Source organism: Neocloeon triangulifer, unplaced genomic scaffold (genome assembly GCF_031216515.1).
Source record: "Neocloeon triangulifer isolate White Clay Creek 2 clone unplaced genomic scaffold, ASM3121651v1 ptg000002l, whole genome shotgun sequence".
Lineage (NCBI taxonomy): Eukaryota > Metazoa > Arthropoda > Insecta > Ephemeroptera > Baetidae > Neocloeon > Neocloeon triangulifer.
In genome coordinates, this window is record NW_026775545.1 from 756,555 (window position 1) to 780,290 (window position 23,736).

Here is a 23,736-nt window from a genome sequence, read left to right on the forward strand (position 1 = left end):
GCTGAGCTGTGATTGCGACGGCGCCACCCGTTGTGGCATTTTTCCACTCCGCCGACTTGAAATGAAGGAACGATTTTATGATCGAACGACCCCGGGATCGGAAATCGTTTTAGCTGCGGCGATTAATTAATCCACTCGGAGGCGGATTGATTGAATGATTAATGGACCCGAAATTATCCTCTATCAATCACGCTCTGGTCAGAATTTCGAGCGACATGTATCAAATTTCACAATGGCAGACAAATTTGGCACTCGGCCCGAATCGATTCGACGCAGCCACAAGTTGATTTTGGAGGAAAATCAAAAGGAAATGGAATGATAAAAGACAATTTCCTGCCGTCCCGCCGCCAAGGTGTGTCATCTCGCGTCGTTTTTCCACCGCTTTTCCGCACCTAGTCCGCACCGGCGACTGCAGATGGCGGACGAGCGCGGATTTGCTTGTCGAGGGATGATCGATTGAATTGTCAACCGTCACGTGCGTGTTTCACCTTGCGAAAGTGATTGCTTAATTTGCATTTTTGCACAGTCACCGCTCTTGATGCCGAGAGAGTAAAAGGGTCGACGAGTGGGCCGATGAGAGCATCCTTCCGGGCGGCCATTCTTGGCACCACGCTCGATTTTTGTGCGATCGCGCGCCCAAAATTTAGCAAACCTTTGATCTGCCCAAATGAGTCAAAGAGAATGACATTTTTTTTTTACTTATCAAAAATAAATTTATTAATTCATGAAAAAAGCGGCACTCAAAGGACTAAAATTTTCCTCGTTGAGAAAGTTACTTTTAGAAGTTGAAAAAAATATTAATAAATACAACTTTCTCAACGAGGAAAATCCCGTTACATAATTTTTTTATATTTGTTCGCGTCAGCAAATTTACAGGGTGACATTATAAATGTTGCAGTTTGAAAAAATTAAGCGCTTTTATGCCTTACATTCAATTGCAACTAATTACCTCTCATATTTTTCTTTCACACTCCGCTCATACAGAGGTTAAAAGGGTTAGAAACTTTGCGATATTCATGAGTTTGTAAATCTGAAATAAAAATTTATGTATGGAAAAAAAATCATTAATTGACTGAAAGCTCATTTTTCATTGGATGTAACTTTGAACCAATTTTACTTCCATTTTTAAAAAAATGAGGGACGAAGTTAATCATGTTTATAACAAAATGTTTTGATTATTATGAATTATGATTGAGTTCTGATTATTTCCTTTTGATACTATTTCTTTGCATCGGAGAGAAATGTAATTTCCTGTTCGCTTTTATGCAATTCTGCCCCATCAGCCCCGTCTCTGTATTTTTTCTGCAATAATAATGCCGCTTTGTATGCACAAGAAGCCTCATAATAACACATCTCTTCCTCCTCCAACTTTCTAACGTCGAACGAAAGCACGGAGCGCATGCTGTGCTCTCTCCGCCAATATTTATAATGTCGCTCGTCGTCTCTACTGGAGACTTCCACTCGAGTGCAGTTTATGAGTTTTGCATATCACGTGGTCTTGTTCGCCGGCAATATTACTTGGGTATGCCACCCGTCGGCAGGATCATGCAAATTCCGTGCCGTTGCGACTTCCGCTGCAAATTGAGACCTCTAGTTCCACTCTTTAGTTTCACGACTGTGAAACAAGCTCTGCTGCAAATACCCTTTGAAGAGCCTTTGGGATTGTTGAGTTTATTTAACACCTTGCATGCACATAGAGGTTCACAAAATAGGCCCCGGTGGAAAAGTATAAACTCTATTCCTTCGGATCGGATCTTTTGCAATGAAAGAACTGAGCTTATTTTAGTGTAAAAAAATTTTCAAAAGTTTTTAACATTTTTTAAAATAAAACAGGTTTTATTTAAATATATTATGTAAATTTTAAATTTATTATTTCTTAATTTATTTCAATTTTTTTCGTTTTATTTTATATTATTTTAATTTATTTGTTAAAAAAATTTAAAATTATTAATAATTATTTTTAAACACTTAAACAACGGTCAATGTCCAATGACAAATAAATTTATAAAATTTATATATCTCAGGTTTAAACGTTATTTTTTTCAAATGAAATTCATATTGACTTCATCAACAGTTCTCATCAATGTAAACACACCAATTTTATCATTAACTACTATTTTCTTTCTTTTTAATATTCCTTTATGATTCAACAATTTCATAATGACAAAATTTTGGCTCAAAATTGCAAGGGAAAAATAATGATGAAGCAGAATGAACAGCATCTCTGAATTAATCAACTTGTTAATTGATGCGCATCCTTTCGTGAAACTCGTGTATTTAACCAAAGCATGCAGTTGCCCTCGCGTCGCTCGACCTTGCCCTCTTGAGCACGAATAACTTTTACAACCTGCGAGCCTCTCGCGATGTAATAAAATAAAGTGGCGAGCAAAAAGCGCGCGCGGCCTGAATTCTTTACGCCCTTATGGTAATGGATGCTGAGCACGTTGGCCTACCCGCGCCCTCTCTTTCAAAATCGCTTTACCGAGTTGATCAACTTTTTTTTTCATTCGGTGCAAAACTTCCCTCGGCCCGCTGAGCAACAGCTGCATAGAGGTGAAATTCTGAATTATATGAATATATTGATTGGTTTCCGCGAACTTGTGTCGCCTGATCGCGAGCTAAGCAAAAAAATGAGTGGTGCTCGGAAGAAGTCAAGGGGAACCCACGCGAATCTCCCGAATTTATTTTACAACTCCCTCGCTCTCGCGTCGGCGAACTTGGTGAATAGTTTTTCGGGGAAGCGAGTGAGAGGCTCTCTGCGTTTGTTAAGAAGTTGGGCGGAATCTCAAGAGCGACCGAGAGAGGAGGCGTTGTTTGTCTGCGTCTCAAATACAACGGGTCGTAGAAGTTGCTATTTGTTGCTGGATAGCGAATAAAATTGCTTTCTGAGGAAAACAATTTCGTCGCGTAGTCAAATCGATGACGTTTGTTTCATTGATTTTTAGGTACTTGTGGTGTGAAAGGCAACTTTTTAGAAAAAAAAGCTCTTTCAATTAACGTTTTGATTGATTTGTTAATTATTTATCTGCTGTATTTAATTTTAATTTTAAATTTTCCATCAAAAGTAATTCTTGTAATTTATAGAAAAAAAATATTGTAAGAAAAGGAACTAATTTATTTGAAATGAAAAGACAGAGCACACACAGTCACTTCATTAGAAGTGAAGTGTCTAATGAAAACTAGTCGCCATGCAAATGCAGCTCTGTATTTTTTTCCCCATTCACAAGCGCCACTCAGCTTCGCGCCATTCCAGAGAAATTAAACCTTCGTCGCTTAATTCAAACGAATGAGCTTCATTGTGATGCAACGCGTTTCTCAGCGGCGTCGTCCCGGTTGCATACCCACAGCTTGTACGAGGCGACGAAACTCTCTGTTGCGTCTAGAACAATTAAAAGTCAATTCCAATTACGAGTCCGGCGACTACTGCAAGGAAACCGCACTCTTGTCCCTGCTGTGCAGTAAGTTGTTGCTGTTTCTCTTGATACCGAGGTCTGTTTTCACACTCGAGGGCGCAGACATAATGAGACACAGGGCTTTTGATCCGTCCGGTAACTGATTCGAGTATGTGGAGCGAAAGGAAAATGGACGAACGAGCACAGGCCGCTGCCCCGAGGGCAGTTCAATACGACCGACGCAGACAAGTTCCGAACACAATTCCTGTGCAGATGTACAATTTACTTCAATTGCTAGTTTGCCTGTCTGAATATTGAACAAAAATATATTTAAAATGATATTTAATATGTTTTCTTTTCATAAAGATTTGACTCACAATCAGTACCAAATTCAAAAATTAAATTAAGTAATTAATAATTTAATAAAATATGAAACGCGTAACATAATATGGATTTTTAGGGCTGAAATTTCTTGCACTTAAAATTAAAAAAAAGTAATAGTAATAATAATGCTGTTTTGAAAGAAAAAAATTGTTATAAAAAATTCTCAACAAACTTAAATTTTTACAAGTACATTATGCAACGAATAGACAAAGATAAAATTAATTACAAGAATATATTTTATGACAAATACTCATTTAGCATAAATAATTTTACAATCAATCTAAATTAATAGCGATTTTAAAATTTCTGAATACAGACCATAATGAACCATTGTCTGATGAAATTCCTGCAATTTTTCATATTTTATTTTCTAAGTGGAAAACTTTTGCAATTTTCAATGTTATTTAATGATAATGAAAAATTATAAGAAGTCTTTCAACACTGAAAAGCACTCTTTTATAATCTTTTAAGTCTTTTACAATACAAACTTCACGTTGCTGGTTGGCAGTAAGAAAGGGACGATTTGTTCAAAATCAGTTGCACACCTTCTTGCGAAACGGAAAAGTTTTGCTTTGTTATCATGTTGGCAACTCTTTCTTTCGCAATTTGAATATCGCATTAGCCAAACAAAAAGCAGCTGTTTGCCTTCCCATTGTGCGCGCCGACAAGCAGAGTCAATAAACCTGCTCTGAGCGAATTAAATTTTAATACGAAACGTCGCTTTTTGCGAGAACCTGAGAGTTCAAAGTAGCAGGGTTGACGAATGAAATTATTATTATTGCGAGACGTGCGGGAAAAACTGACAAAGGACGCGGCCGGGATGGAGATTTTTTAATCTCTTAGCCGTCGCGAGTCGAACGAACATCTGCTCGCATACTTGACTGAAGTTAGCGATAGCGATAGCGTTAGCAGCGACGGAAAAAAGCAGGGTGCCAACCTAAGAAATTTGGAGGTTGATTCAAACACAATATTAATATTTTAGGTCAAAACCCACCCTCTCAGTAACAAGTTATGTGGCTTAAAATGTTCCTCTTTGACCCTGTTATCAGTTTCCAATGTAAAAAACCTTTGCATCCCCATACCGGAATTAAATTAAAAAATAAAAGATTTTCACCCTGCACTTTATCCGTGAAAAATAAAAGTTTTCTAAATTCAACTAAAACCCACCCTCTCACGGGGTTCATATTCACCATACTGACGCAAAAAATTACGAGAAACAAGATTTCGAGCTAAAAAACTTTTGCATGTCACCCCTTCATCCCCTATTTTCGAATTTTAAAATTTGAGGGGTGGTTTCGGTCAAAACCCACCCTCTCAGTAACAAGGTATAGTGCTAAAAATGTTGCTCTTTGACCCTGTTATCAGTTTCCAATGTAAAAAACCTTTGCATCCCCATACCGGAATTAAATTAAAAAATAAAAGATTTTCACCCTGCACTTTATCCGTGAAAAATAAAAGTTTTCTAAATTCAACTAAAACCCAACCTCTCACGGGGTTCATATTCACCGTACTGACGTAAAAAATTACGAGAAGCCTGATTTCGAGCTAAAAAACTTTTGCATGTCACCCCTTCATCCCCTATTTTCGAATTTTAAAATTTGAGGGGTGGTTTCGGTCAAAACCCACCCTCTCAGTAACAAGTTATAGTGCTTAAAATGTTCCTCATTGACCCTGTTATCAGTTTCCAATGTAAAAAACCTTTGCATCCCCATACCGGAATTAAATTAAAAAATAAAAGATTTTCACCCTGCACTTTATCCGTGAAAAATAAAAGTTTTCTAAATTCAACTAAAACCCACCCTCTCACGGGGTTCATATTCACCATACTGACGTAAAAAATTACGAGAAGCCTGATTTCGAGCTAAAAAACTTTTGCATGTCACCCCTTCATCCCCTATTTTCGAATTTTAAAATTTGAGGGGTGGTTTCGGTCAAAACCCACCCTCTCAGTAACAAGGTATAGTGCTAAAAATGTTGCTCTTTGACCCTGTTATCAGTTTCCAATGTAAAAAACCTTTGCATCCCCATACCGGAATTAAATTAAAAAATAAAAGATTTTCACCCTGCACTTTATCCGTGAAAAATAAAAGTTTTCTAAATTCAACTAAAACCCACCCTCTCACGGGGTTCATATTCACCATACTGACGCAAAAAATTACGAGAAACAAGATTTCGAGCTAAAAAACTTTTGCATGTCACCCCTTCATCCCCTATTTTCGAATTTTAAAATTTGAGGGGTGGTTTCGGTCAAAACCCACCCTCTCAGTAACAAGGTATAGTGCTAAAAATGTTGCTCTTTGACCCTGTTATCAGTTTCCAATGTAAAAAACCTTTGCATCCCCATACCGGAATTAAATTAAAAAATAAAAGATTTTCACCCTGCACTTTATCCGTGAAAAATAAAAGTTTTCTAAATTCAACTAAAACCCAACCTCTCACGGGGTTCATATTCACCATACTGACGTAAAAAATTACGAGAAGCCTGATTTCGAGCTAAAAAACTTTTGCATGTCACCCCTTCATCCCCTATTTTCGAATTTTAAAATTTGAGGGGTGGTTTCGGTCAAAACCCACCCTCTCAGTAACAAGTTATAGTGCTTAAAATGTTCCTCTTTGACCCTGTTATCAGTTTCCAATGTAAAAAACCTTTGCATCCCCATACCGGAATTAAATTAAAAAATAAAAGATTTTCACCCTGCACTGTATCCGTGAAAAATAAAAGTTTTCTAAATTCAACTAAAACCCACCCTCTCACGGGGTTCATATTCACCATACTGACGTAAAAAATTACGAGAAACAAGATTTCGAGCTAAAAAACTTTTGCATGTCACCCCTTCATCCCCTATTTTCGATTTTTAAAATTTGAGGGGTGGTTTCGGTCAAAACCCACCCTCTCAGTAACAAGTTATGTGGCTTAAAATGTTCCTCTTTGACCCTGTTATCAGTTTCCAATGTAAAAAACCTTTGCATCCCCATACCGGAATTAAATTAAAAAATAAAAGATTTTCACCCTGCACTTTATCCGTGAAAAATAAAAGTTTTCTAAATTCAACTAAAACCCACCCTCTCACGGGGTTCATATTCACCATACTGACGTAAAAAATTACGAGAAGCCTGATTTCGAGCTAAAAAACTTTTGCATGTCACCCCTTCATCCCCTATTTTCGAATTTTAAAATTTGAGGGGTGGTTTCGGTCAAAACCCACCCTCTCAGTAACAAGTTATGTGGCTTAAAATGTTCCTCTTTGACCCTGTTATCAGTTTCCAATGTAAAAAACCTTTGCATCCCCATACCGGAATTAAATTAAAAAATAAAAGATTTTCACCCTGCACTTTATCCGTGAAAAATAAAAGTTTTCTAAATTCAACTAAAACCCACCCTCTCACGGGGTTCATATTCACCATACTGACGTAAAAAATTACGAGAAACAAGATTTCGAGCTAAAAAACTTTTGCATGTCACCCCTTCATCCCCTATTTTCGAATTTTAAAATTTGAGGGGTGGTTTCGGTCAAAACCCACCCTCTCAGTAACAAGGTATAGTGCTAAAAATGTTGCTCTTTGACCCTGTTATCAGTTTCCAATGTAAAAAACCTTTGCATCCCCATACCGGAATTAAATTAAAAAATAAAAGATTTTCACCCTGCACTTTATCCGTGAAAAATAAAAGTTTTCTAAATTCAACTAAAACCCAACCTCTCACGGGGTTCATATTCACCATACTGACGTAAAAAATTACGAGAAGCCTGATTTCGAGCTAAAAAACTTTTGCATGTCACCCCTTCATCCCCTATTTTCGAATTTTAAAATTTGAGGGGTGGTTTCGGTCAAAACCCACCCTCTCAGTAACAAGTTATAGTGCTTAAAATGTTCCTCTTTGACCCTGTTATCAGTTTCCAATGTAAAAAACCTTTGCATCCCCATACCGGAATTAAATTAAAAAATAAAAGATTTTCACCCTGCACTGTATCCGTGAAAAATAAAAGTTTTCTAAATTCAACTAAAACCCACCCTCTCACGGGGTTCATATTCACCATACTGACGTAAAAAATTACGAGAAACAAGATTTCGAGCTAAAAAACTTTTGCATGTCACCCCTTCATCCCCTATTTTCGATTTTTAAAATTTGAGGGGTGGTTTCGGTCAAAACCCACCCTCTCAGTAACAAGTTATGTGGCTTAAAATGTTCCTCTTTGACCCTGTTATCAGTTTCCAATGTAAAAAACCTTTGCATCCCCATACCGGAATTAAATTAAAAAATAAAAGATTTTCACCCTGCACTTTATCCGTGAAAAATAAAAGTTTTCTAAATTCAACTAAAACCCACCCTCTCACGGGGTTCATATTCACCATACTGACGTAAAAAATTACGAGAAGCCTGATTTCGAGCTAAAAAACTTTTGCATGTCACCCCTTCATCCCCTATTTTCGAATTTTAAAATTTGAGGGGTGGTTTCGGTCAAAACCCACCCTCTCAGTAACAAGTTATAGTGCTTAAAATGTTCCTCTTTGACCCTGTTATCAGTTTCCAATGTAAAAAACCTTTGCATCCCCATACCGGAATTAAATTAAAAAATAAAAGATTTTCACCCTGCACTGTATCCGTGAAAAATAAAAGTTTTCTAAATTCAACTAAAACCCACCCTCTCACGGGGTTCATATTCACCATACTGACGTAAAAAATTACGAGAAACAAGATTTCGAGCTAAAAAACTTTTGCATGTCACCCCTTCATCCCCTATTTTCGATTTTTAAAATTTGAGGGGTGGTTTCGGTCAAAACCCACCCTCTCAGTAACAAGTTATGTGGCTTAAAATGTTCCTCTTTGACCCTGTTATCAGTTTCCAATGTAAAAAACCTTTGCATCCCCATACCGGAATTAAATTAAAAAATAAAAGATTTTCACCCTGCACTTTATCCGTGAAAAATAAAAGTTTTCTAAATTCAACTAAAACCCACCCTCTCACGGGGTTCATATTCACCATACTGACGTAAAAAATTACGAGAAACAAGATTTCGAGCTAAAAAACTTTTGCATGTCACCCCTTCATCCCCTATTTTCGAATTTTAAAATTTGAGGGGTGGTTTCGGTCAAAACCCACCCTCTCAGTAACAAGTTATAATGCTTAAAATGTTCCTCTTTGACCCTGTTATCAGTTTCCAATGTAAAAAACCTTTGCATCCCCATACCGGAATTAAATTAAAAAATAAAAGATTTTCACCCTGCACTTTATCCGTGAAAAATAAAAGTTTTCTAAATTCAACTAAAACCCACCCTCTCACGGGGTTCATATTCACCATACTGACGTAAAAAATTACGAGAAACAAGATTTCGAGCTAAAAAACTTTTGCATGTCACCCCTTCATCCCCTATTTTCGATTTTTAAAATTTGAGGGGTGGTTTCGGTCAAAACCCACCCTCTCAGTAACAAGTTATAGTGCTAAAAATGTTTCTCTTTGACCCTGTTATCAGTTACCAATGTAAAAAACCTTTGCATCCCCATACCGGAATTAAATTAAAAAATAAAAGATTTTCACCCTGCACTTTATCCGTGAAAAATAAAAGTTTTCTAAATTCAACTAAAACCCACCCTCTCACGGGGTTCATATTCACCATACTGACGTAAAAAATTACGAGAAACAAGATTTCGAGCTAAAAAACTTTTGCATGCCAACCCTTCATTCCCTTATTTCAACGTTTAAATTGTGAGGGCTGTTTTAATGCAAGTAAATCCCACCCTTTCATTGGGTTCAAATTTTCCAGTCTGACGTCAAAAAAGACAAGAAAGAATAATGTTAACTTAAACATGAGTCAATCCAAACCTTTTATTTGGTAAATAAGAGTCCCCATTTTTTATGGGTAATTCATCTAATACAAGAGACTTTATAGCATCCATGGAATTACTTGATAACTTTAACACATAGCAGTTTTAATATTAAATACAATCTACGTTTATAAGTATCATCCATGCACAATTAGCCAAATTAAAATTTTTTCATTTCGTGGTCATATTTCTTCAGCATTTATGTTGTTAGTCGCAACCCTGCCAAATATAATTTAGAGATTGGTCATATTAATCTAAAACCTTATCTCTATATTAAACTTGGGGGGTGGGGGTTGTTGGAGTTCCTGTGCCATGACTCTGCTGGGGGTTCTGAAAATGTAAGAATGTTAGAAATAATTTTATTATAGTAGTTGTTATGTATTTTTATAATACTTACAATTATATGTTATTGTGAAACTAAAATTGCCTGGTAGCGTTGCATTCCAAATTATAATTTTGAGCAACAATATTCTAAAGTAAAATTAATTTGTGAACTTCAATCGAAATAATCAAATTTTTATTTAATGATGAAGATTCTAATCATGGATATATTAATCTGATAAAAATTGAAATTGCAATAAAATATATTCATAAATATTTATTCATCGGGAATTACAAGGTACTATGAAGGCTGAACAGCTAGGTTTCGGACGTAATCAAAGGTGGAGGCGAATCCTGGTGGATGTCCCTTGACTATCTTCTTAAACGTTTTGCCCTTTCTTGTACGTTGCAGAGGTTGCTTTCCACTTAATGCCTCATCAGTTGGTCCACAAAATGTGTAGCCAACGTTAGGATGCAGATGCTTCTCGTTTGTTTCCTCGATAGTTGACCGTACATGTGGTCTTCCACTTGCCGTAATATCCAATTGGGTGGGATGCTTTCTGCGTTTATCACAGATGACTTCAACCCAACAGCAGACAAATACTCCGCAATCATTCGAGGTTTGCTTTTCTACATCATTTGCAAGGATAAAGGACCAGTCGTCTGTGGAAAGTGACTTCTTGTTTTTCTTTTTATAAGCATCATTCATCAATTTTCTCAGTTCCTGGTTGTAAGCAAGTCCCCCCTTGCTAGGGTGATCATGGTTTTGAAGAGAATCAATACAAACGATCATCTTCCTTTCCCAATCAACAATATAAAGGATCCAATGTTCAAAGTTCTCTTGTTCGTATCTGATGAATGCTGGAACAATCCAGAGAGGAAAGTCGGTGGCAGAAGTAGCGGTCAAAAGTTGTGAATATGACACATTTTCTGTTTTCGTGTTCCTGAGAATAGTGCTGTCCACATGGTAAAATTTATTTCGAGGTGCAGAATTCAATGTGCAATTGACAAAGGAACTAATCACGTCGTTTGAGAGGTAGTTACCATCTTTCAGGCAATCATAGGCTTGGTCATAAATGTAAGCGTCTGCCACTGCCTTTCCATCTTCAGTTTCTGGCCATTTCTCAATGTCAATCTTTGAGTTTGGCTTTGTAGTGAATGACATTGTAGCACTTGCCTGATTGATCACTGAAGGAACTGGAGCAACCGTAAGCAGATTTTTCAAATCAGCAGTAATCAAGTTAAATTCATGTCGAGCAATGCCTTGAGCAATGAAGTTCCGTGAGTTTTGGAATGTTTTTCGCGAGTGCATTTCTTCCATCAGCTCCTCATCTCCTGACACATTCTCTGACACTTGCAAGAGGTCAGCATCTGCAAATGATTTGTATTTGCCATTACCGACATGCAACAATGGCCCAACCACGGGGTTGGATAGCAGATCATTCTTGAAGAGTTCAACTACCGAACCCAGCGATTGGGATAATTTGGAACCTCCTTTGCGTGTCTGGACAATATTTGTGCTAAGATTTTTCAATTCTGCAGTAATCAAGTCAAATTCAAGTCGAGCAATGCTCTGAGCAAGAATGCTCCGTGAGTTTCGAAACTTGCTACGCGAGCGCATTTCTTCCATCAGTTCCTCATCACCTGACACATTCTCTGACATTCGCAGAAGATCATCATCTGATATTAATTTGTATTTACCACTACCGTAATGCTTAGTAGGTGGCACAACAATGGGGTTGGATAGTAGATCATTCTTGAACACTTCAACTACCGAAGCCAATGATTGGGAGACTTTGGAACCGCCTTTGCGTTTCTGGACAGTACTTGTGCCAAGGTTGTTCCTCGCTGACACTGGCAGTTGCCCTCCTTTTCTGACCCACGATTCTTCCGCCAATGTGACGTTAGTTCCACCTGAGGAATTTGAATTCTTTCTCTTCTTTGCTGGAGGGCCGTTGTTACTTAAGTCTTCGAAGTCGTCTGAATTGTCACTTTGATTGGATGCTGTAGCCTTGATTTTGTTAGGTACATAGAAAGACTTTTTTGCCGTCCTCTTCCTTCGCTTGTCGGCCCGAACAGTAATGAGATTTCCATCACCCTTTGTTTTTGTGGTCAGTTTGGTGTACGCCCTTCCAACTTTCATGTTTGTCTGCAGCAGAACAACATTTTTCGTTGTCCCCATGTGCCTTTCGACCAGTCCATTGCTATGCTTCATTGCTGCTTCATCTACAAATTTGTGCATAACAGCCGTGGTCATATATGTTAAGTGAGAGTTGTTTTCATGAAATTTTCTGAAAAGCTCAGGACAGAAGTAGGAATTTGGTTCATCTTCATCATCATCATTTTCTTCAATCTGATCCAACACAACACGAAGCATCTCTGTGCACTGCAGGTAGACTTTACTACTCTTCCGAAGTGATGAAGCGTCCATCAACTTGCCCTCATTCCACACATCTCTTTCAATCTCTTGCTTACTTTTCTTGATTGCTTCAAACAACTCGTCATCATCGTCATCAACAAAATCAACGCCTAGTCTTAGCTGCCTGACTCGAGCATATGAAGCTTGAAATAAAGCCGATTGTTTCTTGCTGTTGAACAAAATTGCCAGGTCTGTGAATGTGTTGAAAAAAACATCCAAATCATCAATTGTTATCAAAGTACACAGAGATTTCAAGCTGTTTCGCTTCAACTTTCCCAGCTGTTTTTTGTTCAAGGTATGTGCGTTAGCAAAATTAGCATTTGGAAAATACATTTTCCATCTCTTCACTGTGTGGCTAACACAAATCTTTAGGACTACAAAGTTGTGGAATTCCCAACAATCGGCTCCTACCAAAACTTTGTCACATGTTCGAAGGTACTCATAAAGTGATGTTCCACAAAATGCAGTCGTAACTGCGTGCATCATTGGAAGACTGCAATCAACAACCACAATTTCAGCAGTTGGCCATGCTTTTTGATGACTTTTGACACTAGCTTTCCAAGTGTTTAAGCAAGCTGCAATTTCGTCCCCTGTGTTTTTCTGTAGAATGAATTCCACCAAAGGGTAGACCTTCCCATCGTATTCAGTGACCAGAGCATAGTAGAATGGTTTCATTGGAGTCCGCGTGTTACCGGAGCGAACAAATTTGCATATATCTGGTAGTCGGACGACCCTTCCTGTACAATCAAGGTGAAGAACACGACACTCCTGCATGTAACTAGCTCGGTTAATGTGGATAGAAATTTGTTCCTCCGAATACCAAAGAACTTTAAAAGGTACTGCCCCAATCGCTCTAATGCACGGAGCCTTGTTTCTTTGCTCGAAGACATACCTTAAGATTATGTCTGTCAAGTCTTCCTTGTGCATATCACCTCTTGCCTCGTTTTCTGAGCTTATTTTATGCAAGACATTTAATGAAGGAATCATTTGAAGATTTCCCAGCTCAGCAGCTAGTTTGTTCATTGTAATTGATTTCTTTGCTCTCAGCATAGATGCTCTTAGTTCCCTCAATTCTCTGGCTGTCTCAGACCTTACTTTACCTCTAACTTGATTGGCTACCACCTTTCCGTGACTAAAGTCACCCTTTCTGTAAACATGCACCTCAGATTCCTCCTGAGGTGTGGTTGGTACAAAGACGTCAAATCTGAAGTTGTAGCAGGTCTGTTGCGAGCAGTAAGTGTATACCACTATTGCCTTCTTTCCCAGTTCCCTTTTTTGCTTAGAATCAATATACAAAGTACATTGAGTTTGTTTCATAAAAGGTTCCAGAAGTTTTTCTCGAATCCTGTTTGTGATCAATTTTCCACTTCTTGCTTTCCCCTCAAAAAGTGTAAGGAAATCATCGTTCGAAATTTTGAAAGTATTTGTAGGCAACTGTGGGTAACTGAAAGTACACTTGGCAGGAGCCTGCACAGTAATAATTTTGGAATCATCAGATCTGTCACTATTTACTTCTGAACAATCAGTAGTCAGAGTAGACAAACTTCCCTGAATTGATAAACTTCCAGCACGTGTTGATGGCTTGCTTGATGGAGTAAGACAGGATCTTGTTGGAGAAGGAGCTGTTAGAGTGTTGCTGTCTGGAGTTTCAGGCATATATGCAGGTGACACTGGTACACTTGTTACTGCTACTGGCGAAGCTCCCAATGATGCAGCAGGTGTAGGAGTACGAGCAACACTAGTGGTCTGAATGGTAGAACTTGATTTTGTTTGTGTAGTCCCGGACACAACAGGTACATCATCAGCATTCTTCGGAGAGACAGGAGCTTGTGGTGTTGAAGTTACTATTGGTGTAGGTTTTGCAGCAATTAGAGTGAAAGCAGCTTGTGGTGGTGCAGTAGTCGGTGGTGATTGTTGTGGTTTGGTAGTAACTTGAGATCCGGTGGCTGCCTTTGTAGGGTCTGGACCGGTTGGAGGCACAGCAGCTTGAGATGGCTCAGTAGTTGGTGGTGGTTGTGGTGGTTCAGTAGTAAATGTAGGCGCGGCGGCTGCCTTTGTAGGGTTTGGAGCACTTGTAGGCACAACAGCTTGTTGTGGTGAAATAGTCAGTGGTTGTTGTGGTGGAGTATTAACTTTAGGCGCAGCGGCTGCTTTTTTAGGGTCTGGAGCAATTGGAGGCACATTAGCTTGAGGTGGTGCAGTATTCGATGTTGGTTGTGGTGGTTTGGTAGTAAATTTAGACCCGGTGGCTGGCTTTGTAGGGTTTGGAGCACTTGTAGACACAACAGCTTGTTGTGGTGAAGTAGTCAGTGGTTGTTGTGGTGGAGTAGTAACTTTCGGCGCAGCGGCTGCTTTTTTAGGGTCTGGAGCAATTGGAGGCACATTAGCTTGAGGTGGTGCAGTATTCGATGTTGGTTGTGGTGGTTTGGTAGTAAATTTAGACCCGGTGGCTGGCTTTGTAGGGTTTGGAGCACTTGTAGACACAACAGCTTGTTGTGGTGAAGTAGTCAGTGGTTGTTGTGGTGGAGTAGTAACTTTCAGCGTGGCGGCTGCCTTTGTAGGGTTGATTGTAGGCACCACAGCTTTTGGTGGTGCAGTAACAATAGGCGGGGTGACTACCTTTTGAAGTTTCTGAGTATTTGGTGGTGAATCAACAAATTGAGCATCTGGTGACCCAACCCTAGGAGCTCTCGTAGCTTTCTGAGGGGAAGCAGCCTTTGGAGCAACAGCAGAGGTGGGCGATGCACCTGATTGAACAGGAGCTTGCTTTTTACCTGACAAGGCCTTTCCTGTTGGCAGTTGTTTTCCTGTTCTCCCACTGGAACGGGTCTCAATTTTCAAATTTGCACCCTTTTTGCTATCTTCACTAATGAATGATCTTTTCCGTTTTTTTGGTGGTTCAGGTATCCAACCCTCTGTAACCAGATCATCATATTCTTGTCTTAAAGTTCCCCGATGCCAAGCGTCAAAAAGCTTTCTCTTTTCTGCATTGTAGGAGCCACCCTTTTTGTTTGTTTCTTTTGCTAGCTGATTAAATGAGTCCAATGATCCTAGTTTTTCAATATCAATATTCTTGGCAATGATCAACTTTGCTACTCTTCTCCCTTTCTCAAAATTCTTCATTTTCCTTCCTGTATCAGGAGATCTGAAATTTTACACGACAGTTAAAAGATTCTGAGGAATAAACTTAATAACAAACTACTATTATTTTCATGAACCTGTCAGATTTTTAATACCAATGAACACGAAGAAACATAAAAAAAAAATATGTAAATATTCTTACCAAATTTGTCTCCCAAGTCAATATCCAGATGGAAGCTTCTCTATCTTGGGTGAAATATTTGCTGGAAGGTTGAAAAAGAAATATAAACAATTTTTCGGGGATATACAAGCATGATGTGGACGATCCAAAGCCAAACCTTGGCCAGGTAACTTTACGCAGCGTGAAATGATCAGCTAAATAAAATTGTCGTTTAAATTGCGTAACCAAAACCAATCCTAATTTAGCACGCTTTTGGATTGACCCCAATAATTGAAAGCGAAAATACCCAAAATAAAGAACCTAAATATGTTTTTGGAGTGCCATGAAAGATTGAAGCACTGTGTTATTGTGCAAGTATGCAGATGTTTCATATTTTGTTATCCAGGTGAACTTTTGGCAAGGTCAAGTACTTGAGTTTTCACTTTTTTAGAGGATCTCAAAATTATATTGTAAAGCAAGTCTAATACATTCTTAGAAATTTCACTTACTCTCAGAATTTAGGTAAAACTTCACGAGGTTTTTAACATTGACCTGGACCTCTGACATACGATTTTACGTTTCACAGCTTGGTTGTAGTGGGCAAGGAGACAATTTCAAACCACCCACCACCCATAGGAAATTAAGGACCATGGGGAGCACCAACATTAAATATTTGCTAAATCAAATTCATAATGGACCCATAAATACCGGACATAACATGGGATATTGAGGTGAATCGTTTTAAGTTTAGGAGCCGCTCAACATGGTCTGTCACCCTACAAATTTTGGTAAATGATTTGATGACCCTACCAAAGTCCACCTAGATTCACAGAAATCTACGCAGTTAAAACAATAGAATTTATATAATTATATTATACAGTATTATATATTATATCACAGGTTGGTACGTACCAATATTGTGTACGATGCCTTTATTTTGATGTGAAAATGGTTATGTTCCTGAAGGTATCCTAAATGAAGAAAAAACATTTATATAAATACGAGAGCCTAATAAACACTGAAATTGTAAAATAGTAACGTAAAATATTACATTTTTTTAGGAAAATAAAGCAAAATTAAAAAACAAATGAGTTATAGAGGTTGCAAAGGATAGGTTCCCCGAACCCTATTTGGATCAACCAATTTGAATGATAATAGGAAATTGGTATTCACTTATTCCGTGATTTTGAGATCCCATATATGAAGCAGATTTTACAGTTTATCAACTCAAAACTATAATTTCTCTTATTAATAATTTTCAAAGTTTTAAAATATATTCAAAAAAAGATCAAAAATATCTAAGTAAGAAGGAAAGAGCGTCGTTACCTTAGCATACTCACTGATGTCGTCTAATATTTTGATTCTGGCGTCAGTGGTGTAGGTCTAACAATCAGTTTAAACATACGAAATTTCCTCAATATCATCACAGTTGGTTAATACAGAAATTGGAACGTATGGCTGCAATTAAATTTCAAATACTTTTAAGTCAGTGGAATACTGATAAATTATACCTTTATAAGAAATTTACCTCTCTGATAAGAATGTGAAATGATTAATATTTCTCGTCTTTAAATGTTTGGCAGCGTCTCATTCGTCAGCCTCAGATATGCTATAATAAAAATTATAATATTAATAATAATATAATATAAATGCTTGTTATCATTAAACGCTCAATACAATTATAATTATGTCTAAACCCTCGACATCAGTTCGGTCCTCTAAAATTGAGGAATAAATTATAATAGATAATTACCTCAAACTCTCCATTTTTATCACAAATTTTCCAAAACTTTCTGTTGCAACATTATGAACACTTATTTTCCAACTTTATATTATTCGTATTATTCAATTAATTTTCCAACACTTTAAGGAGATGACCTTGGATCATTTCTTATTCATACTGTCGAAAATAACAATGTTGATCAGAAATTATTTTTAATTCTAAGCATTTTATGTTTTTTTCTTCAATTTACTTTTGAAAAACGTGCTGAGCCGATCTGTCAGCCAGCCGCGAGCCGCCGCCGGACAAAATTCTCGAGCCGCCGCCGCCGAGCCATTTTGGCGGCGCAGCCGCTAAAGTGAGCCGCCGGTCAAAATTGAACGGCTCAGGGGTCTAGTTATGATATATTTTTACGTATCTCCCACAGAATCCGAGTTAACGCTGTTTGAAAAATAATTCCTATTGTGGAAGAGCGATTTTTCACTGATATTTAAAACCCAATTGAATTTATCTTGAAATAAATTTTCCACTCCATAAATCAAATATTTTGTTCTACACACTCAGGGAGGGGGGCATCTCAACAGCAATTCCGTTACAAAATGAAATTTGAATATTAGAGCAGCTCTTTGTGAACGGGGCATAGTTTGTCCACGTTAACTGATCAAATTGAAATTCTAGTATGTTATAAACCATATCAAGAGGTTTCCAAAAATATATAGTTTTGCTCACATATCTCGAAATTTACGGGTTTTACGGGACGTTCAAATTTGGATTTTGAACAACTTTAAACGGCTGTATCTCGGCTTTCCGTGGTCGCACAAAGAAAATCAGGATGGTTTTGGAATTTCATTGTTGCACTCCACAACTTTTTTTTGAGACGCAAAATCGTAGGTTACAGGTCAAGGTCACTTCTGGTGACCTCGTGACCTAATTTTGAGAATTAGCCGGCCATTTTTTTGAAATTCTGAGATAGCCATTTTGGAGAACGGAAAATTCTACGTAACATGAGTTAATAAAAAAAATGGGTATATTCTTTGATTTTTTAATATTAAAATAGTTAAGTCCAAAAACGTGGTTTTCCGAGCTTATCTGATTATATAACAGTATTTTGAACCGCCATAACTTTCTTTCTGAGCGAGATAGCTCATAAGACCTAATGACAAAAAGTGTTTGTCTTGACACGACCTATCCAAGTAAGTATCAAACTTAGTGACCAGGTCACAAAAGCTCATTGACCCCGGTGACCTTTGACCTTGTAAAATTATTTCCATTAAGTATGGCACATGGTTCGAAAGACTACATCAAGGCAATTATTTTGGTACCCGGAATTTTTCTGTAGCTCAAACAGAAGCTGAATTATCAGTTTTTATTTATCTTCCCTAATAATTTATGCATTTTAATTAGCAAAAAATGTGATAATTCAGCTTCTGTTTGAGCTACAGAAAAATTCCGGGTACCAAAATAATTGCCTTGATGTATTCTTTCGAACCATGTGCCATACTTAATGGAAATAATTTTACAAGGTCAAAGGTCACCGGGGTCAATGAGCTTTTGTGACCTGGTCACTAAGTTTGATACTTACTTGGATAGGTCGTGTCAAGACAAACACTTTTTGTCATTAGGTCTTATGAGCTATCTCGCTCAGAAAGAAAGTTATGGCGGTTCAAAATACTGTTATAATCAGATAAGCTCGGAAAACCACGTTTTTGGACTTAACTATTTTAATATTAAAAAATCAAAGAATATACCCATTTTTTTTATTAACTCATGTTACGTAGAATTTTCCGTTCTCCAAAATGGCTATCTCAGAATTTGAAAAAAAGGGCCGGCTAATTCTCACGAATTCTCAACCACAAACCGATTAATTGTGTTTTTCATTTATTCAATGCACAATTTTCAACACAATTAATTTTAAAATTATAATTAATCGGCTTGTGGTTGAGGTACAGACCAAACATTGGTGACCAAAATTATCCTCTCAACGAGGATTTTCTAAGTACATATCACACATCCAGATCAGGTGACCTCAGGTCACCGACTTGGGTGACCTTTGACCTGAAGGTCACCAAATGCCATCAATATATACACCATTCGATTTGGCTTGACGTGGGCATTAACTTTTGTCATTATCACTTTTTACCTAAAATTATCAGGGACGACGTTAAAAGCGATCATAATGTTGACCCTGCCTGCGGAGGCACCAAAAACCACTTTTTTAATATTCTTTTTTATTTTTAAATTTAACAAAGAAAAAGTCACTCCAGTTTTGACATATTTTATGTAAAATTTCATGAGGAATCGAATGGCAATCTCAAAATTTTTTTAAAACGTGCGGCCAATTTTCAAATTTGAATTTGAAAATTTGAGGTCATGAAAAATGACCTTGAACTTTGACCTACAACTTTTTACTCAACAGCAAACTTTTAAAAATCGTCAAGACAAATTCAACCATACCCGGATTTTTGTTCTACGATCAATAGAACGCGAGAAAATTAGGTTTTTTAATTTTTTCAAAATGTCCCATAAAACCCGCAATTTTGGAAACTTTTTCAAAAAAATTTAGGGGTGTTTCTTTTAAGTCATGGTTGTTATGCTGTGAAAATCTCAATCGGCTAACTTCAAATTTGGGCATGGGGTGTGAGAACAGAAAGAATCGCACTTGTAAGAGATTTTATGGTTTTTTTTTTTATAAAAAATGTCATAATTTGGGGGATGATGGTCCATTTTGATATTTTTGCAGGCATGGGAAAAAATTTAGCTCGTGTAATTTTACACATAACATGTAAATTTCGGAGCATTTGAATTACATGTTTTCTCACAAATTGTGTCCGAAGTTAAAAAAAGCGTTCGAAAAAGCCGTAAATTTCTCATGAGCTGAAATGAAACATAGGTCAAATTTGTTGATTTTAATATATTTGAGAACCCTGATCCTAATTTGAACGTAAATGGTTGTTACTTCAGAATTTTGTAAATAATTGAAAAAATTATTTTTTCGGTTTTTAAGCCACTTTTTTTTAATTTCGGACGCAACTTCTTAGAAAACTTGAAATTAAGCTGCACTGAAATTTACATATCAGATGTAAAATTTCACGAGCTATATGTTGCCCCAAACCTGCAAAAAAAATCTAAACGTACCATCATCCTAAATTTCGGAATTTTTTACTAAAAAAAATAACATAAAATCGCTTAAAAGTGACGTTGACCCTTGCCCATACCAAAATATTACTTTGAGTAATAAATAAATTTATTTTAAACATTCTTGCAAAATAATAATAACGTAATATTTCTATTTTTTCTTGGCAGGGAGAGATTTCTGAATAAGTAGATATTAAAGTGTTACAAAATATTTACTGGATTTTTGAAGAAGATAAAAAAAAGTATATAAAATGTTATTTTTTATTACTTAGCTAAAATTTTCTTGTTATAATTGATTGTCAACTGCCGAACGGCACCAGAAATGGGAACATGATTAAATTTGGTCAGAAAGAAATTTAATTACATATATATTTATTTAAAATGACAGGTTCAAAGAGCACTAAATTCATTTATGGATATTATTTAAATTAATTAAATTGACCTTCAATCCTGATTATAAATTTGATGTAAAGTGTCGCAATTTAAATTTAATGGTATAGCATTAATTCTTACTGATTCTTACGTTTAAAAACTATATTATATATCTGATTTTCAAGTAAAATCATAGAAAAAAATATAAATTTTCAATATTTCTCCAAGTTTTTTTTTTTAATGTAATGACTTTGGTTTTGTTCATTCAATAATTAAAAAAAGTGGCCTTTGAATATTTAGCACTGGATTGCAATTATCATAATGTATGTGGCATTTTAGCGTCGAATAGAAGTCGGCAAAACCTACATGCATTGTTGGAGAATGTAAAAAATTTATTTATTGTACAAACAGTACAGAAGACTTTTTAATTTAACATTAGTTTCACATTTAAAATTTACTAAAAAAGCTTCCTGATTAATTCATGAGCGTCAAATATCAAATTTATGGAAATTTTAATTTATAAAGAAAATATTTATTACTAAAATATATTTATTTGTGTGAAAATACCATCACAGAATGAAAGACCTAGTTATAGCGGTTTTTCTTGCCAGTTCTAGATTTCATTATTGTTGGCTCAATAATGTTAAACAAAACTATTTAAACAAAGTAATCAATTTAACAGCAGTAATTTAACAGGAAAAATGTAGATGTGCGTAAAATTGGGAAAAGTATATTTGACAGTTAGCTCACGCTAGGCATTGTCTAGGGAAAATTGGCCGGAGGCGGCTCGCGGCCGCCTTTATACAACCGATCGGCTAGGATGGTCTTCAATAGTAATTTACGGAAGCTCAGATGCATAGAAACCTGACGTCATCCCCAGCCCACACTGTAATCACAGGCGAAATTTTTTATAACACGTATGACCACTACGCTGTCTTTTAGCGTTCTATGGAGGCCGCCACTTTGTCCCCGTTCAGAGCGCCCGACTATATAATACCCCAGACGTATTTCATCATCATATTTAATACAATCGTTATTTTCATGGATTTTTCGATGGAGATTTAGTCCAGGACGCCAATTAAATTGTTTTTAAACCTCATTAGGAAAGACAAAAGTATATAATTAAATACTCTTACCTTCTCCTGCTGTATCTGCAGAAATAATTCGCAGTGCTCCGTTTCCAGATTACACCAAACTGCTAGTCGATCACTAATCTGTACAAGAATGCGCTGCCCCGCTGCTAAAGACGGTGCACGCACCACTCTGTTGCGTAGGGGTGGGGGTTCTTTTGTATTTGATACTTGTGGGCAGTGTTGCAACACTTGCAACTTGTCAAGAAAAAAAAATAACTTTTGCTGCTTTTCACTTGAGATAAGAAACTGGATTTGGAAGAGAGTCGGAATATAAATCATCCAACAAACATTCCTTTTAGCGCACGATCAACACACAAGATACAGCTCAAATATTTCTCATGCATTTAATAAGTCAATTTTTCTGCATCAATTTTGTTTCTACACTAAGTGTATAGAAACATGTTATTATCTAATGGAAATTACCCTAACGCCTGTAAATTATAGAACATCATGTGTCATGTGCAAAAAAATGAAATAATATTTTCGCATCAAATTTATTCAGAATAAAATTATTTGAGACTTCATACGACTCGAGTCTATTTATGGCAAATATACTTGTTAAGATTTGTAAAGTATTTTCACGCTTTTATAATCACTCAGATATATCTATAAGCCTTCTTTGCATTTTTTACATGTGGTTGAGAAATATAATGGACTATTAATATTTTCTTATATATAACAGCTTCAACAAATTTCTTAAAAAATCAGGCAATTTTTTTTCTAAGCAAATTTTTGATCCAAACAACATTATTCAACTTTTTTTTCTTAGTAAAGACCAAAAATTTGAAAGTTTGAAATTACAAATATTCTTTAAATAAATGCTGATGTTATTATAATAATATTATTAACAACAATAATTTGTATCTGTTTAAAATAATAATACAATCTTTTCTTGGTAGTGACAGAGATAAAAATAGCCACATCTGCATTATTGAATATCTTGAGTGCTCGAATACCCAAATTTTTATTAACATATCAACCACTTTGTTCCAATTTTAGGATTTTTTTTTCTATTTCCGATATTAATATTGTAATTGGATGTTTTCCATATTTAGTTGCAAATTGTGTTTAATAATGTACCTATTTTAATGCATTACTTTATGCACATGATGTGGTTTCATATATTCAGAGAGTTTGCTAGATATGAAGAGAGTCTTGGAGTATATTATTTTGCATTCATTTGAAAACTTAATATTACCAAAAGAAAATTAAAAATAATTTCCAGCTCATGGTGCTTCAAATTGCTACCATAAATCTTAAAACACCGTGTAGTTATAGTTAGTCACTGATTTGACTTTGAAATAAATTTATTTAATTTAGATACTTTGGCAAACATTTTTATGGCTTGTGAATTAAATTCGAGTTCAAATAGTTTGAAAAATATGCAGCGAGAAGTGAATATGGTATGCAAATTTTATTAAAAATATTTATTTCTATTTTCATTTTTATTTCAGTGTAACTTGTAATTTACACATACTTTTGTGATTTGAGGTGATATTTCATATTTATTTTACATATAAAAAATTTGGTTTTGCTACTTTTCCCATGGAAAATCACAATAAAATTGAAAAGTTAACTTTTTTCATTCTTAGGCAAAAAAGCATCATAAAACTGCCTTAAGCCGCAACTGTGCAATGCAGCTCATTTTTTACAAATAGTCAGTTTTTTTGCTGAACGCTGTTTACACTAATATGACTCTAAATATTGAAACTAAAACACTTGGTATAAGTTATAAAAAAAGGTATTTGTATTTTCATGCTTCTTTCACTTTATTGTATGAAGTAAGAAATACGA

The 23,736-nt window shown here is 36.2% G+C and overlaps 1 protein-coding gene across 2 annotated transcripts in view; it reads left to right on the plus strand.

The window, feature by feature from the left end:
- Positions 1–23,736, plus strand: part of LOC132205324 (poly(ADP-ribose) glycohydrolase-like) — a 55,495-nt gene that overhangs the window by 24,100 nt on the left and 7,659 nt on the right. The window contains exon 1 of one of the 2 annotated variants that reach the window (XM_059634303.1): positions 10,483–10,542. The exons of the other annotated variant lie outside the window; for it this stretch is intronic. Coding sequence (XP_059490286.1) covers positions 10,498–10,542 — 45 coding nt within the window. The 5' untranslated portion in view covers positions 10,483–10,497. Of the gene's footprint in view, positions 1–10,482; positions 10,543–23,736 lie in introns of those variants that run through there. 2 annotated transcript variants of the gene reach the window in all.